The sequence below is a fragment of the Camelus dromedarius genome, chromosome 5 (assembly GCF_036321535.1).
Source record: "Camelus dromedarius isolate mCamDro1 chromosome 5, mCamDro1.pat, whole genome shotgun sequence".
NCBI classification, from domain to species: domain Eukaryota; kingdom Metazoa; phylum Chordata; class Mammalia; order Artiodactyla; family Camelidae; genus Camelus; species Camelus dromedarius.
In genome coordinates this window covers 83,971,763-83,988,495 of record NC_087440.1, presented here as the reverse complement: position 1 = coordinate 83,988,495, position 16,733 = coordinate 83,971,763, and the positions used below count along the sequence as shown (strand labels likewise).

The following is a 16,733-nucleotide window of genomic DNA, read 5'->3' as shown; positions in this document are numbered from 1 at the left end:
GAGGAAATAGTATCTCTGATGGTCATCTCGGTCCTCTCATTTGGCTCAGATTCTCAGCGGGGAAACCTTGACTTCCCCCCAGCCCAGCAGAGGGCCCAGGACCCCTCTTGGCATCATCATCCTGTGAGCCTCAGAGGGCATCTAGCTGGTCTGTGCCCCTTTGTCGGTGGTCTCTGCACCTCCTTGAGGCCCTGCTGACCCCGGCTGTCTCTTTCTGCATTTCCCCCTCTTTAGCCGCTTAAAGCCAGGCTCTCCCTTGTACACCCAGGATCCCTTTCTAGGTGTTACGAGGCAGACCCTCTAACGGAACATGTGTTTACCATTTGCCATGGAGACGGTTTGGGTCTTTCTTCTTCTGAGTGGTGATGAAACAGTACAGGGCGCTCACCCTTCCAGCAATTTGTTTGGTTAATTCTAAAAGACTTGTGAAAAATGCATGAGGCCTGCGATACAATAGATAAGCTGAAAAGCTTGGAAGAAAATCTGCTTGTGGATAGTGGGGCCATTGGAGAAACTCCTTCTTTGTCCTCTCTGTCCTTGTCCCAAAAGAGATTGTGTTTGGGAATAATTCTTCTGTTAATTCTGATGCTTTCATCCTGGGTCAAAAGCTCGTTGGCGCCTGCTTGTCAGATCTTTTCCTCTTTGGTTTCTTCTAGCCCCTTTGGCTTAAATTCATGTCTTAATGAGTCTGAGTTCTCTCTTTAAAGGTCACTGTCTTAATGCATAAAAGTGGAACCAGAACCAGCTTTGTGGTTTTTTAAAAATTTTAATTAAATTTTTATTGAAGTATACTTGATTTACAGTGTTTCTGGTGTACAGCAAAGTGATTCGGTTATATATACAGACATAGATGTATATTCTTTTTCAGATTCTTTTCCATCTTAGGTTATTACAAGATATTGAATATAGTTCCCTGTGCTGTATAGTTGGTCCCTGTTGCTTATCTGTTTTATATATAGTAATGTGTATCTGTTAATCCCAAATTCCCAGTGTATTCTTCCCCTACCCTTTCCCCTTTAGTAATCCTAAGTTTGTTTTCTGTGTCTGAGTCTGTTTCTGTTTTGTAAATAAGTTCATTTGTATATATATTTTTAGATTCCACATGTAAGTGATGTCATATATTTGTCTTTGACTTACTTTACTTAGTAAGACAATCTCTAAGTCCTTCCATGTTACTGCAAATGGCATTATTTTATTCTTTTTTATGGCTGAGTAGTATTTCATTGTGTGTGTGTATACATACACACCACATCTTCTTTACCTAGTCATCTGTCGATGGACATTTAGGTTGCTTCCATGGCTTGGCTATTGTAAATAGCGCTGCTATAAACATTGCGGGTACATACATCTTTTTGATTTAGAGTTTTTACCTTTTCTGGATATATGCCTAGGAGTGGGATTGCTGGATCAATGGTAACTCTATTTTTAATTTTTTAAGGAACTTCCATACTGTTTTCCGTAGTGGCTGCACCAATTTACCTTCCCACCAACAGTGTAAGAGGGTTCCCTTTTTTCCAGAACCTCTCTAGCATTCATTATTTGTAGACTTTTTGATGCTGGCTATTCTGACTAGTGTGAAGTGATACCTCATTGTCATTTTGATTTGTATTTCTCTAATAGTGATGTCGAGCATCTTTTCATGTGCCTGTTGCCATCTGTATGTCTTCTTTAGAGAAATGTCTGTTTAGGTATTCTGCCCGTTTTTGGATTGGGTTTTTTTATTTTTGATACTGAGCTATATGAGCTGTTTGTATATTTGGAAATTAATCCTTTGTCAGGTGCATTGTTTGCAAATATTTTCTCCCATTCAGTAGGCTTTTTGTTTTGTTTATGGTTTCCTTTGCCGTGAACTAACTTTGTGTTTTTCAGCAACTGTGCACTCTTCTCAGTACTGCAGTGGGGGTGGGGGGGGTGTGTCCATGTTTTACAGGACCTTGGTTGTTGGGGGAGCACTGGGCCAGCCTGTTGAAGCAGCATCTCTGATGATGCCTCCCTTTTGAAGGAGAGCAGTGAGCATGTGTGTGTCCCTGCTGTTACCTGTAATGCATCTAGCAAGCAGTTGCCTATGTTGTTCTTGGAACAGCCCCCATGTGTGGCCTTGAATGTGCCTCAAACCCTATTCCTAGGTTTCTCCAATTTAGACTTACAAGTCACACAAACTGAGACAAGAGCAGCAAGTGGCTTGCCCAAGGCGACAGCAGGCGGTGATTACAGCGGGAGCCTGGGTTTCTTGACTCCCAGTCCCAATCTCCTTTGTGCCCGGCTGCTTCCCGGCACGACGGGCCGGGTGGGCGGTGAGAGCACTGAACTGCTTTCAGTTCATAACCCAGAAGGTGAATTTATCTGCCAGGATTCTCACTGGCCAGATCCAGTAAAGGAAGACGTGGAAGGCTGTTGTTCATCCAGCATCGGCTGCACCCTGCACGATGCCCTGAGAGCTGTGGATGACGTGAAGGTTGTTGAGCGGATGACCTTTTAACATGAGGACATTGATGTACTTTCAGTCGTATATGTCAATCTCGGTTTCTCATGAATGATGTGCTCTTGTGACAGCGTAGGCCTGGTTCAGGGGAACAAGCCCTGGGAGAGGAGCAGTGCCCACAGGAAGAGCTGCCGCTGGGGAGCCCGCGGCAGAGAGCTTCAGGCACCTGGGTAAGGCTGAGGCCGCAGGAGAGAGAACTGGACATGGCCCCTTGGCCTGAGGGCAGCCCGGGATAACCCTTCCTTAAGGACACCTGTGTGTGCCAGATGCAGGCCCCCCCACATCAGCTGCTGGGCTCATTCCATACGAGCAGGGCCAGGGGCCAGTCTCTCAGGGAGAGGAGGAGGCCGTGAAGGCAGCTTCTGTTCTGCATTTGGGTCTGCAGGTGCGGCTGCTGGGAGAGGACCTTGGTGGGGTGAGAACATGGAGGACCCACAGAGTTCACGGGTGTGAGGACAGGAGGAAGGCCTCCTCAGATGCGTGCCCTGACCACCCCTTAGGGACGCAGACTTTTTTAAAATTTTAACATTCAGAGAAAAAGACGCCCATGAGCCCATGACCAGATACTCTGGTATGAAACACAAGGCAGGAGCAGATTTCAGAGAAATAGATGTGAATCTGGCTTTTGTGTTGAGAGCTCTTTAAAATGATTGCTGGGAACCAAAATTGGTTCACTGGAAAAAAAAAATCATCCCAAATGGAGCTTTCTTTTTGCTGATAAGGTTTACTAGAAAAGAAGCATTGTGGCTTTTCCTCGGCCTCTGCTGACCTCCCAGACTGATCTCGTCTCGTGGATGGGAGCTGTGAATTAAGCTGGTGTATTCATTCCCTGAGGCTGCTGGGGCAAAGTACCACAGGCTGAGTGGCCTAAAACAATAGAAACCCGTTCTCTCTCAGTTAAGGAGGCTAGAAGTCTAGAATCAAGCTGTCTGCGGGGGGTGGTTCCTTCCGGAGGCTCTGCGGGAGAATCTGTTCCACGCCTCTCCTGGCTTCTGGTGGCTGGTGGCGATCCTTGCCTTGTAGCTGACTTCAGTCACTGTCTCCGTCATCACACAGCCCTCTCCCTGTGTGTCCCTGTGTCCAAACAGTCCTGGTCTTGAAGATACCAATCAATGAATGAGGGTTCAACCTAATGCGATATGACCTCATCTTAACTCGATTACATCTTAAAGACATTATTTCCAAATAAGGGCACATTCTCAGGGACTGGGGCTTAGGACTTGAACAGATCTGTGGGCGGGACACAGTTCAACTCACAGTAACAACAGCTGGTAAATGGCCTTCCTTACGCCCAGCCTTCTCTCCGAGCCCCTCTCCTGTTACTCCAGCAGTCTCCATTTTTGTCCTTAGAGTCTTAGAACCAGAGGGGTGGTCTCATTTCCTTGACAAGCTGCTCTAGCCCACTGATGTGACCGGGAGCTCCTGGAGTCACAGAGATGACACATGGCAGGGCCAAGATCCCTGTGTTCTTTTCCTGGAAACATTTTGCTGTCTTTTGTTAAATTCCGTTACAGATAATGGTTTCTTGTTTCCCACGTGCCTCGGTGTTATTTCCCCAAGAACATTGTAACTTCCTTAAAGGCTCATCTTATCACAGTTCCGCTTGCATTTCCACAATCTGCCATGAAGCTAGTAGGTATTAATAAGCACTTGGAGTGAGCACTTAAAGGCTGGGGTGGCTGCTCCCCAGCGAGTGTCATCACCATGCCTTCCCACAGACCTTCTAAGTCCCGGCAGCCCACTGTCCCCAGCCCTGCCTCAGAGCCATATCAGTGCAAGGTGCTGGCCACTCCCACTGAACATAATCAACACATGGAGCAGATCTTGTTTCAGGTGAGGCTTTATCCAGGAGTCAAGCCGACTAGAACCCAGTTGTTCTCCTTTTCTCGGCTGTTTTCTCAGTTTGGGCTCCATTTTGAGTTTTGGCTCCGTCAGACGTCTCCTTCAGATCCTGGGGTGACTGTGCCCAACTGCCCAGTCTCCCTGCTTCCTCTTGTCTTCAGGGAGGGAGAGTGCTCTTCTCCCAGCATTCCCAGCAAGAGCACTGGGCCTGCCTCTGATTGGACAGACTCAGGTCACGTGCTCTCCTGAGCCTGCAGCCCCAGGAGGGGGAACGTGTTGATTGGTCTGACCAAAGTCATGTGATCCCCGTGGGGCTGAGTGGGTGGAGACCATTTCCTGAGACCAGGTGAAACCTCAACCAGAAGTTAGGGCTGGTGGGGGGAATGGAGGAGAGGGATGGATGCGGGGAGGGCACACAGGGATGAAATCTTGCTAGTCACCCTCGTTTCAGCATCAGTCTTTCCTCTCTAACCGGAAGGAGTGTGGTTTCCTTTCAGGAGTACATCGATGCCCACCCCGAGACCATTGTCCTGGACCCCCTTCCTGCCATCAGGACCCTGCTCGACCGTTCCAAGTCCTATGAGCTCATCCGGAAGATCGAGGCCTACATGAAAGGTACGGCACATGTCGCTCGGCCTCCGTGGCAGTTGGCTCACCCCATGGACACAAGGTGGCCTTTGTATGGGGTGGGACGAGGGGAGTCTGGTCTTTTTAAGCACTTTCACATGGGAGGCAATTGAACATTCTGGGGAGGACCTTTCCTTCTCCAACTGTGACCAGCAGAGTTAGGAAATAAAAGCCCTAGGGTGCTCTTTGGGAGAGTGGCTCCAACCACTTCAAGACGGTTTTGTTTTGTTGTCTTAAACCCATGAGTGGTGATGAAGTGTCCAGATAACACAGTGGTTAGAGAGCAGAAATGTGTGCAGAATAGCTCAGTGGCAGCCGGGCGGGTGGAGTTATGTAACGGGGCAAAAGAGGAAAACAGAGAAATTACAGGGCCTTTCATCAAACACATGGAGATATGTAATGTGGCGGCTGGACCTCGCGGGGTACGCTCTGTTCTCGCAGGCAGGAGCCTCCCTCTTAGCTGCCTGAGCGCCTCCTGCCAGCTCCAGGCTCTTGCCCCTGAGGACTCATCCTCCCCACCTCCCAGGGCAGGGCAGCTCTGGAGAAGTCAGACTGTCTTTCCGAGGTGTTTGTTTATGTGAGAAGGGCTTTTTGGAAAGATTCACCTTAACGGTAACCTCCTAGTCCTCCGCCTGGTCCACGCGTCCCCTGCTGAGTTCTTGTTTAACTTTAAGAAAAAGTTTTTGCCTGGGCCCTGGGGCTGGGGGAGGGTTCATCTTAGAGGTGAGAGTGGCAGTCCCTGTTCCTGCCATTCAGATGCTGTGTGTGTGGCCAGAAGGGACTGCCTGGATCTCTGACCTGGCCCCAGGTGTCGTTCATGTGATGGTTGGCCCAGTGGTATTTTGGTTCACAGGACTAGCCTGGGAATAACACGAGCAGGATTTATTGGGTACATGTGAGTGCCCAGCCCTGGGCTGAGCTGAGCCTTCTTACATTTTCTCCTCTGGTGCGTATGAAAATGGACAGGATCATCCTCCCTGTTTTGCAGAAGAGGCTCTGAGAGGTTAGCAGTTGGGCCAGCATCACACAGCCTGTCAATGCAGAGCCAGAATCTAGCCAGGTCTCTCCAACTCAGGCTCCCCAGCTCCTGACTCCTAAGCTTGACTTTCATGTCCATAGTCAGAGGGCCCTGGATCAAGCAAGCCCCTGGCATGGAAGCAGTCATGGACCCTTGGTTCTCTAAAGTGTGCTCTGTGGAAGACATGGGTGCTGGCCTCTTTCCTTGGATCTGAAGTCAGTGACCATGTCAATTTATATTCCCTTTGCATTCCTTTCCTGAGTCCAACCAGAACCCCCAGATGAAAAGGAAGATCTAAAGTGATGCTTTGGCTGAACGTTGGTGCTGGAAAGGAAATCCGTCTCTTCCCAGGAAGTGTGTGTGTTCCCAGCTATGTGTGAAGGAACAGGAGGGGATGGTAAAAGACGGGAGGGCCTGGTTAGTGGGCAGAGTTGCAGGTCAGCAGTTGAGCCAAGTCCTTTAGAAGAGTGATGCCTTCTGATTTGGGGATTTGGGGATTTGGGGAGGGCTCTGCTGAGAGGGCTTTTTGGAGTGAAATGTACAAGCTTTTGTAGATGTGGACTGAGATTGTGTCTGAATCTTGCTGCTGTGTGGTCTTGGCCAAGTCTGTTGACCTGGCCCTGTCTGTTTTCTGTAAGATGAGTAAAAAATAAGTGGTTTATCCATGGGGCCTGGGGTTGGGATAACGGGATGATGTCTGAAGAGCACTTAGCACAGGCCTCAGCCCATGGGGTCACCCAGAAACGGGAGGCACTGTCACTGCTCCTGTTATAGGGGAAAGGGCTGAGGCATCTGGATTGGACCTTGGGATCTCTTTCCATTTTTGTGGGCAGATAATCAGGGCTGGGGTCAAGGGTGAGCTCAGGCCTGGAGTGTGATCATGCGTGTTCAGGCAGCGGCGACGGGCTAGACCGCAGGGTACATAGGAAGGAGGCCTGTCCCTGGTGGGTGAGTACTGAGAGGGTGACAGCCTGGGCCTCCCACACAGGGCAGGGTGTGAGCAAAGCGGGCAGAGAGCCGAAGTGTGGGGTACTTGCACAGACCTGCAGACCATCGGTCAGAGGGGGACTGAGAACACCTCGTGCAACTGGGGACTCCATTCGTGAGCAGCCTTTGAAGGTGTATGAGCTGGTGAGTGAGGAGATGAGAATACATTTTTTTAGGTAGGCAGTGCAGGGGGGCCTGAGACCTTGATGCTCATGACCCACCCCCACCCACGCTACGGGCTGGTGACCAGCCCCTCAAACTCAGGTGCTGTCATCTGAGGAGCTGCCTGCGAGAACTTGTTGACCAAACTCAAGAGACAGGCTTGGTCCTGGGCCAGCAGGCATTGTTGCGTGGGTGGGCCGTGACCGCTGCTCCCTGGGTTTTCCTTATCGTGCACGCCGAGCCGGGCCGGTATTCTTCCAGGAGGGCAGGCAAAGGCTGGGACTTCCTGGAGCCTTTTCCTGCCCACCCAGGGGCTGTTGAAGCACTGCTGGCTCCCACCTCCCATCCTCCCAGAGGCCGAGGCTGCTCCCCCACGCAGATGCAGAGAACCTTCTCCGGAAAGTGCATCCCTGGCACTCCCTGCGCCACACCTGCTCTTCCTGGAGGCACACAGCCCCGTTAGGCCTACCATAAAGGGCCATAATTACCCTTGAAGTTCCTCGATTTCAGCAGTCCAAGTGATGCTGCTTTTATGTTGGGAGAAGGGGCTTGGCAGAGACTCCTGGAGTTGTCACCATCCCCGAGGCCAAGGCGGCTCTCCCTGTCCTCAGAGAGCCTGGGTGGCTGCAAAGAAGAAAGGGGGGAGGCTCTTGCAGGGAGGTGACCGAGGCTCCCTGCTCTGTAGTGGGGGTGGGCTTGTGGGCTGTGACACATGGGGAGGGCTCTCGGATCAAGGGTCCACGCCCAGGCGGGCCTTCCGTCTCCATGCAGAGCATCAGCAGGGGAGGCCTCCTGCCTGGAGCTCCCAGCCTCACTCTCTGAGTACTTAATGCCACTTGGAGTGGTTGGTGCCATCTCAGTTCTAGTTCCCAGAGCTCATCTTTTTCTAATTCAGAGCCTGGAGGGGAGACAGGGTCCTTCCTGCCTCAGACCTATTGGTCTCAAGCCTGCTGCTAAGGTTGCTGCCACAGCAGAGACCCGAGAGGAGGCTGGATTAACGGAGATGGACTTCGTTGCTCTCTCATGTGAAAGCCCAGGGCAAGGCCACCCAGTGCTGGCAAGCGACAGCGGGAGCCCAGGCTTCCTCGGGCTCATTGTTCTGTGGTGTGGCCTTTCTGGTCCAAGGCAGTGCTGAAACTCCAACTATCACATCCAAAATCTAGACATTAGGATGGAGAGGGGGCTAAGGAAAAGAAAGCAAAGAGAAATATCCCAAGTTATCATTTAAGGAAAAGTTCTGGAAGCTACAGTGATGCTCTCTGTCCGTACCTCATTGGCCAACTGAGTCACTGAGCTCCAAGGGAGCTGGGAAATGTGGTCTTCATTTTGAGCAACCATGTGCCCAGCTAAAATTTGGGAGCTCTGTCACCATGGAAGAAGGGGAAGAATGAGTTTTTTGGGGACAACTAGTTGTCTGCCTCCCCACCTTCTGCAAGTGGGTTCCTGTCTGCAGAATCCATGAGTGAATGTGAATGACTCTTAGAATGACCTTTCCCTGTCCAGCTGGCCAGGGTGGGTGGCCTCAGCAGCAAGTCCCTTCCATACAGCAGCTCAGACAGAGTGAAGTCAGTAGGCTTACAGAGTGACCCACCCCAGAGTGCCTGGGCCACAGGTTTCTCTAATAGATGATCGCTTCTGGGTGGGGCTGTACCCACACCCTTTGGCCAGAGGCACAGATGGTACTGAACCTGGATCCAATTCAAACCAAGTATAGGAGCTTCCTGGAAATTGATGGGGGTGGAGGAGGCTGTGTCACAAGCCAAGATTGCTGGACACAGGTCTCCAGGCCTCTTCTCTCATGGGCACCTGCTCTGCTGCATAGGGCCAGGATTTTCAGGTTGAAGTCTGACCAAGGCCTGGTTCTGCCACTCCAGGCTGAGCGGTTCTGAGCAAGACTCTAGCCAGCCCCTGAACTGCCTGAAGCCTTGGGTGAGAAAGCTGTGATTGGATGACGGGGTTGTCTCCTTCGAGTGGCAGCTGGTGGAGGGTCTCAGGCCACAGGGCAAAGGACTCAGAGGCCTTCCTGAGCTGATGATGGCTGCTGATGAGGTGTGGCTCCCCCGGCATCTCTCACGCATGCGCTCTGGTGGTGACAGATGGCAATCCGGACGCTGGGCCTCCCTGCGGAGGGAGGCACACACCACAGATCGAGCGTCTCTGCCTGTGGTTTTATGGGAATTTAATCAGGGCTCATCTTGGAGGCTGTTTGGAGGCCAGATTGAAATGGAGTAATCTAAACAGCAAGCAAAGGGAAAATACCACTCCGTAGGGCCTGGGAGAAATTATTCCCACAGAGCAGCCGTCTCGAGCTGGGGGCTCTCACTCAGAGGTGGGGGCCGACTGTCCGCCCCTGGTGAGTTGCTAAAGGGCTGTGGGCGGGAGAGGAGAGAGCTGGAGGGGTCCTGGGGTCGAGGCCCAGGCCTCAGGTCCACCTGTGTCCCTTGCATTGTGTGGCCTGCAAGGCACCGTTCCTCTGGAGCTGCTTTGTCAGTGCTCAGGTGGCGCTCTGGCAGCACTAGCTGCACGCCAGCCACTGTATTAGCTAATTTCATCCTAATGATGACCGTGCGAGAAAGGCACAGATCCCAGCCCGCAGCGGGGAGGACGCTGACATGCACTGAGACTAGTTGGTTAAGACCGCAGAGCTACTAGGGGCAGCGCTGGGATTTGAACTCACCCCATTTGGGTATCCTCTTAGCCAGTGGCTCCTGAATCCGGCTCCCCACCCCACTGTGTCCTGCCTTCTCCACCCACACTGTCCCTGAGCCTGACGACAAGGGGCCGAGGCCACGATGGAGGCAGTGGGGGGCTCTGGCACTGCTCCCGGGCGCCCTCTGGTGTCCAGGCGATGACAGTGTCCAGAGAAGGTCCCTGATGCCCACTTGGGAGAGAGACCAGCAGCTCTCTTTCAGTCATGGAGTCTCTGCCCCATATGGTTATTGAGGAGACAAAAGCCCTGTCCTCTTTGAGCACAGCAACACATTGTAGTGGAACAGAACAGGGCTTTGGCACTGACAAGCCTGTGCTTAAGTCTCAGCCCTGCCCGTGTGGCCTGGGCAGGCACTGACCCCTCTCAGTCGTTTGCTCACCTGCGGGGCAGGGTTGCCATCACCTCTGGGGAGCAGGCGTGCGGGAGGTCTGGCCCTATTCACTGCAGCAGTCGAGGCCCAGAGTGGGGCACCGGGTGCTCTCAGCTCCTCTCCTTGGTCCCACAGGGCGCCTGCGGCTTGGACGGGAGGCATGTGGCAGAAGCTGGTACTTAGTAATGGGGCCTGAAGTCATGAAGGACAAAGAGGACTGGGGTGTGGCCCCCTGAGGACTCTTGCTTCTGAGTCAGGGCCAGCCTCCAGCCCTGATTTTGTACAAGAGGCTGGAGTTCTAGATCAACCCACCAGAAAATGCTTCATACACCTACCGGCTGGACTTGTGAGGAGCTGGGTGTCCTCCCCAACTCCAGGCCTGCCCCACCCACAGGGCCGAGGGTCTGGTGTCAGGGAGGACACTGCACCAGACCAGGCCTGGAGCAGGTGGCCATAGAAGAGGCTTGGACCCCGTGAGCTGACGGGGAGGCGGGGGCTGTCGGATGTGCCCTTTCAGGACTTTGGGGCATCTGGGAGAAACATTGTCCTCTTTTTCATGTCAGCCTTCTAGCCACCCAGGCAGAGACCCCATGTTCAGCTGGAGGTGGGGGTCTGCAGAGCAGGAGGGTGGGTTGGGCACGCCCTGTAGGGCCAAGGTGGCCCCACCTTGGCATTGGGAGGCAGCTGGTCCTAAACCTGGCCCAGCTCTGGGGACTTAAGTGAATCCCGAGTCCTGGTGATTCTCCCATTTCTCCTCTTGCCCAGAAGGTATGAGGAGAACACACTGGACCTGGCCTGGCCCTGGGTGGGCAGCTTCTCCTCTCCTTGTTGCTAATCCTCCCAGGGCAACTGTAATGTTCCCCTTTTTCAGTTGAGAAAATGGAGGCTGTGGACGAGATGCCCGACTTCCTGCTCATCTGCTGGCACACGGAGGTGCTCAGGCCTGCCCCATGCCTCCTTACCCTGCTGGGAACCCCTGTTTCCTTCTGACCCACAGATCTCCCACCCCACCCAGCCCTGATTGCTCCTCCAGGCCTGTCCCCACAGCCCTGTGTGTGCAGGGCTGACCTGGGCCAGCAGGTGAACCAGACACCATCTTTGAGACCTGCCGCTCCCTTTCCCCTTGTTGAGATGACTGACCTCTGTAGACTTGAGACTCCCAGGAGCGTTTTTCCCCCTTCATGCTCAGTCCCCCAGTGCTCAGGTAAGAAATCTCAGCATCTCTTCCCTGGGACACAGTTGGACAGACAGATACTCAAAACACTCTTGTTGGTCAGGTTGATCAGAAAGTATCAGACAGCAGTCATTTATGCTTCAGTGTGAACCTGAGACCACCTAGTGTCTTCCCAGCTCAGAGAGATCTTGAGCTCTTGACGCCCACAAAACTGTTCTCTGTATTTTTAAAGATGAGGAGAGAAGCTTGGAGAGGTTGAAGGACTAACTGTGGGCCACTCCATGCCTCCGACTCAGTCCAGTGCTCTATTTCAGTGGGACGCATGCCTCTGCAGTGGTCCTTTCAGAAGCAGTGCTGTGGTGAACCTGGAATCAGACGGCCTGGCCGTGTGCATGTAGACAAGTTATATAACTGCACAGAGCCTCAGCTTTCCTGTATGTAAAACGGGGATAATGATAGCGGTCCCATCCTCACAGGGTTATTGTAAGGATTAAACTTGGTTATGCATTTAAGGCATAAATACTCAATTGATGGTAATTATCCTAGGTGACGCTGTGTTGTGGGTTTCAGACCACACCCCGTACTTCTTTTTAGCAGTAAATGCATGCTGGCATCCTTGATTGTGGCCTCTGTGACTCCGTAACTAGGTCCCCAGCTCTGCTCCGGGGCAGTGCTCCCCCTCCCTCCATCCTTCCCGAGCACCCACACCCACATTTGTAAAAGCATCATGTGTGATTATTTTTAATTACATCAGTTTTGTGGATTTATTGTGAAGTTCGCATTACAGTTGTCCTTCGGATTGGTTCCAGGACCCCCCATGGATACCAAAATCTGAGGCTGCTTAAGTCCCTTATGTGAAATGACATAGTATTTGCACATCTCCCTATATACCTTAAATCATCTCTAGATTGTTTATAATACCCAATACCATGTAAATGCTATGTAAATGGTTGTAAATATGATATAAATGCTATATACTTACTGGCACATGGCAAATTCAAGTTTTGCTTTCTGGAACTTAATGGAGTTTGGGGATTTTTTTTCCTGAATATTTTCTCTTCATGGTTGGTTGAACCCCGTGATACAGAGGGCTGACAGAATACAATTTTTTTAAGTATAATTTTTATTTTTAAGAAATTTCAGACTTCCCAAGAAAAGTTGCCCAAAATGCTACAAAGTGCCTGTATGCCCTTTGCACAGCTGCGTCTGGTGTTAACGTCTCCTGTAATCATGAAACAAGTCTCTAAGCCAGGACATTCCCGTCAGGAGCAATACTGTAATTAAACAATTTCTGCACTTGTCCTGTGCTACCCCATCCCCTGTCCCAGATCCCGTCTGGCCATCCTCCTGTGGTCTCCCCCTACCTGGAAAGGGGGCTACAGCTTGTTTGTCTTTCATAACCATGACACTTTGGAAGAGCCTTGACTGTTTATTTTGCCGCGTGTCCCTCAGTTTGGGTTGATGTTTTCCCCTGATTAAGTGGAGGTTCGTAGAGGTGCTGCATTTGGGGCAGGGGCGCCGCACCAGCAATGCTGTTCCCGCCTCTAGTCAGGAGGGCGTGGCGTCGGTATGTCTTCCCTCTGGTTAACTGATTATTTTGTCAGACTGGTTGTTGTCTGGAAATTTCTGTTTTTCCTCTCTGTAGTCGGCAGTTATCTCATAAGGAGATACTTTGCAGCCATCCTGTTTCTTGTCATGCTTTTGCTGGCCTTTTTTTTTTTTTTTTAAAGCATCCATTGATGGTTCTTGATGACAGCACTTGCTATTGTGATATTTACAAATCATCTTTATACAGAATTTTAAAAAGCAGGTGTGCTTCCCTTCGCCCAGTTACACTGGAAAGTGACAGGGACTTCTCAGACATCTGCGAGTGGGGGCACCTCATGGAGCCCCAGCATGATCTCGTGTGTAAACAAAGGGAGAAGCAAAGATGAGAAGTAAGAAGAAAAAGGAAAAATCAGGGGTTGTGTCAGATATGTTGGAGAAATTGGGACTGTACACATTTCTTTGCTGCAGGACTTCTCAGAGCCTTTAATGTGCTAATGTGAATCTTTAGTCTCCCAGAGGGAGGTATACTGAATTTTAGAAACTGATAGTTTAAATTCACTAATAAAGAAAAAATGCTAATTAAATTATGACACACTCTCAATGATGAGACACATCTCAACTTTAGAGATGGAAAATGAAAAAAAAAACAAACAAACCACATCTTAGAATCAATGAAAGAGGTCTGCTGACCCCTAAGCCTGCACAGATCTCTCTGGGCTTGAATTCCCTCTATCAACAGTCAGGGTCCTGATTGCCAGTGACTCAAACCTGTTTAACCCCCACCTCACTTCCCAGAAGCAGCTGCTCTTAAGTGTGGAATTCATCCTTCTAAGGCCCTTCTCATGCATGTGTAAATACACATGTGCTTTAAAAAAAAAATTGAAACAGCATCATATTATTTGTGTTCTCATATAACTTGCTTTTTCTCCCTTGAATGTATGTCTTGGCTTCTTTCCATGTCCATGAACATGAGGAAGGTTAGGTCTGATCTGCCCTTATTGATGGCAACATAATATTTCAGCATGTGAATGAAAAAAATCATTAATTTGCTCAGTTACATTGGCCTCATAAAGCCATTCCAGTTTGGTCTGGATTTTTTCTTTGAACAAGCTGAGCTGCAATAACACAGGTCTTCTCATAGTTTTGTAAAACTAATCCCCAGAAGTGGAATTTCCCAAAGACTATTATAAACATTTCTCACTTTGCTGATATTGTTGGATTGTTCTTCCAAAAGTTTGAACAAATATTACTCCTAATTGTGCAAAGCTGCCAGGGAAATAACTGTCTTACCATAATTTGCATTTCTTCCATTATTGGCAAGAGTGAGCATTTATTTCTTCATGTGTGTATTGTCCCTTTGCGTTTCTTCTGTGTCTGACTCCTTTCATGTCATTTGCCCATTTTCCTGTTGGGTTGTTGGTCTTTGTCTTACTGATTGGCTAGGACCCTTTTTTGGGTTAAGTTGTCTCATTCTTTAAAAATACGGACTGTTTCATTGCTGGAAGCTTCGTGTTTGCACTGGGGCCAAGCTGACATTTTCTGTCCTACTTTTAGAATATGTCCTGCCAGAGAGAGCACTTAAATATTATTTTTAAGAAGCCTTGAAAACAAAAAAAAAGCTGCTGCGTTTTGGGAGTTGGAGCCGAGCGGGGCAGCAAGCCTTTGGGTCCGAAAGGGGCCATAAATCAGTGGAAGCAGCTGCCGTGGAGTTAATCCGCGTTTCCAGCAGCCGTTTCCATAAGCTGGCATGGGACTCAGGAATGTCCCTGTCTCCGCCTAGGCCCGTGTCTGGCTCCCCTGCTCCTGGCCTCAAGCTCGCCGGGTGCAAACAGCACGTTGTCCCCTTGTCGAGATGAAACAGGTCATTAGCTGAGTCAGCCGGGAGGGAAACTCCTTGTCCAGCTGGCAGGGCCACGTCAGGCCTGTGGCCTTTGTTCCCCTCTGTCCCTGCCCAGAAGCAGCCACTTCCCCCAATTTCAGACTGGCTCCCCGCCCTCCAGCGTCTCCCCCGACAGCCTGCCTGTAGCCGGGGAGCTGGGGATCAGGCTGCTAGCGAGGAGGTGGCAGCTGCAGCAGAGCCCTCGGGCCCCTCAAAAGCCTCCAGGGAGCAGGGTGGAGGCGGCCGCCACTGTTGAAATACCATGCCAGTGTCTCCAAATGACATAGTCAAGGCCCCCCTTTGAAAAGTCTTAGTAACTGAGCATATTGCTGCTTAACAGAGAACTCCAAGCTGCGTGGCTTTCAGTAGACCCCGTCTGTTATCAGTAGGTCAGAAGTCTACCTGACGTGGCTGGTTTCTGGTCTCTGGAATCAAGGTGTCAGCTGGGCCGAGTTCTCGTTGGGAGGCCCCGAGGAAGAACCCGTTCCCAAGCTCACGCTTGTGGGCAGAAATGAATTCCTTGTGGCTGTAGGACTGAGGTCCCAGTTTCCTGGCTGGCTGTCAGCAGGGGGCCGCCCTCTGCGCCTGCAGCCCCCGCGTTCCTTCCCACGGGCTTCTCTACCTGCAGGCCAGCCGCAGCTGTCCAGCCCTCCCTGAGCCTCAGATTTCTTGACTTCTTCTTCCAACAGAACTGCTTTTCAAGGGCTCACGTGATTTAGTCAGGCCACCCAGATAATCTCCCCATTTTACGATCAATAATGTAACATAACCTAATCACCATATTTAAAATCGTCGTATTTACTGTCCCTGGGATTATGCAAGGTATGCTGGGGACAGAATCTTTGGGGCCGTTTTCGGATTCTGCCTGTCACACTGAGCAAACAGTACACTTAAGTGGAATTTGATTGATATTAGATATCTCTGTGCCCTGTGGTCTGTGCTGGGCATCTTAGGGCACGTGGACCCTGCCCATCCCTCGCCTGGTGACGTCTCAGCCCTCCCACTCCACACTGCAGCTCTGCCGAACCTCACTGGCTACCTTCCTTTCTTCTGACCTTGAAGACAGAACTTAACCTCTCAGCCTGTTTCCTCCTGCACACAGTGCAGGTGACAACCATAATCTCCCCCTTGGCATCACTAGAGGAATCAGCCATGGGAGCTGAGGCTGGCTGGTGAGTGGGGCGGGGCTGGCACAGATCCGCGTATCTGGCTGTCATTTGAAGTCGGCCTGCCTGTGTGCCTCTCACGGGTCAGCTGTCAGCCTCCAGTCACCCGTTACTGCGTAAGCCGAAACAGTGACTCAGAACAATCACAGGTTTGTTCTGCCCACGAATCTGGGGCTGGACTGGGCTCAGAGAGTGGGTTCTCCCATCAGATCCCATGTGGTTGTTCAGCGTGATACCCGCAGAGTTGCCCGACTTCTTGGCAGCTCTGGGCCCCTGAGGTAGGTGTGTGCCCCAAGAAGGAGAGCCTTGTGGCCTGGGCTTGAGAGCCTGCACACTGCCGGACCCCACGCTCGAGAGCATGCAGTTGGGGACATACAATGGGAAGAGGCATGTTTTAGGCCTCACAGCTTTGCACAAAGCACAGCCTCTGTGTTCTCACTGCGTACACCTGAGACCTCTGTGTTCTCAGCTCTGGGGGCCCCACACATACGGAGGTGAGCAAGACAGTCCTGGTCCTGCCAGGGAGATGGACACCCAGCAAAGCTTCATGGCAGGGTGACCGCATTCCAGTTGGTGGGGGGCACACCCTGGGGCCCTGAGCCAGCACCCAGAGGCAGGGTCTTGCTTGAGAAATTGAGTGAAGCCTGTTTTGTCCAGGGCTTGATGGAGGAGGTGAGGGGGGCTGGAGGTATAGGCAGGGCCTTGGTCTTGGAGGACCTTGAGGACTGGTTAAGGAGCCTGGACTTGATCCTGAGGGCAGCAGGGCCG

General features: G+C 51.2%; 1 protein-coding gene across 2 annotated transcripts in view; it reads left to right on the top strand.

The window, feature by feature from the left end:
- ITPK1 (inositol-tetrakisphosphate 1-kinase) overlaps positions 1-16,733 on the top strand; it is a 146,841-nt gene that overhangs the window by 97,499 nt on the left and 32,609 nt on the right. For both annotated transcript variants that reach the window (XM_064486214.1, XM_064486213.1), the window contains one exon: positions 4,822-4,939. In XM_064486214.1, the coding sequence (XP_064342284.1) occupies positions 4,933-4,939 (7 nt within the window). In that variant the 5' untranslated portion in view covers positions 4,822-4,932. The remainder of the gene's footprint in view (positions 1-4,821; positions 4,940-16,733) is intronic.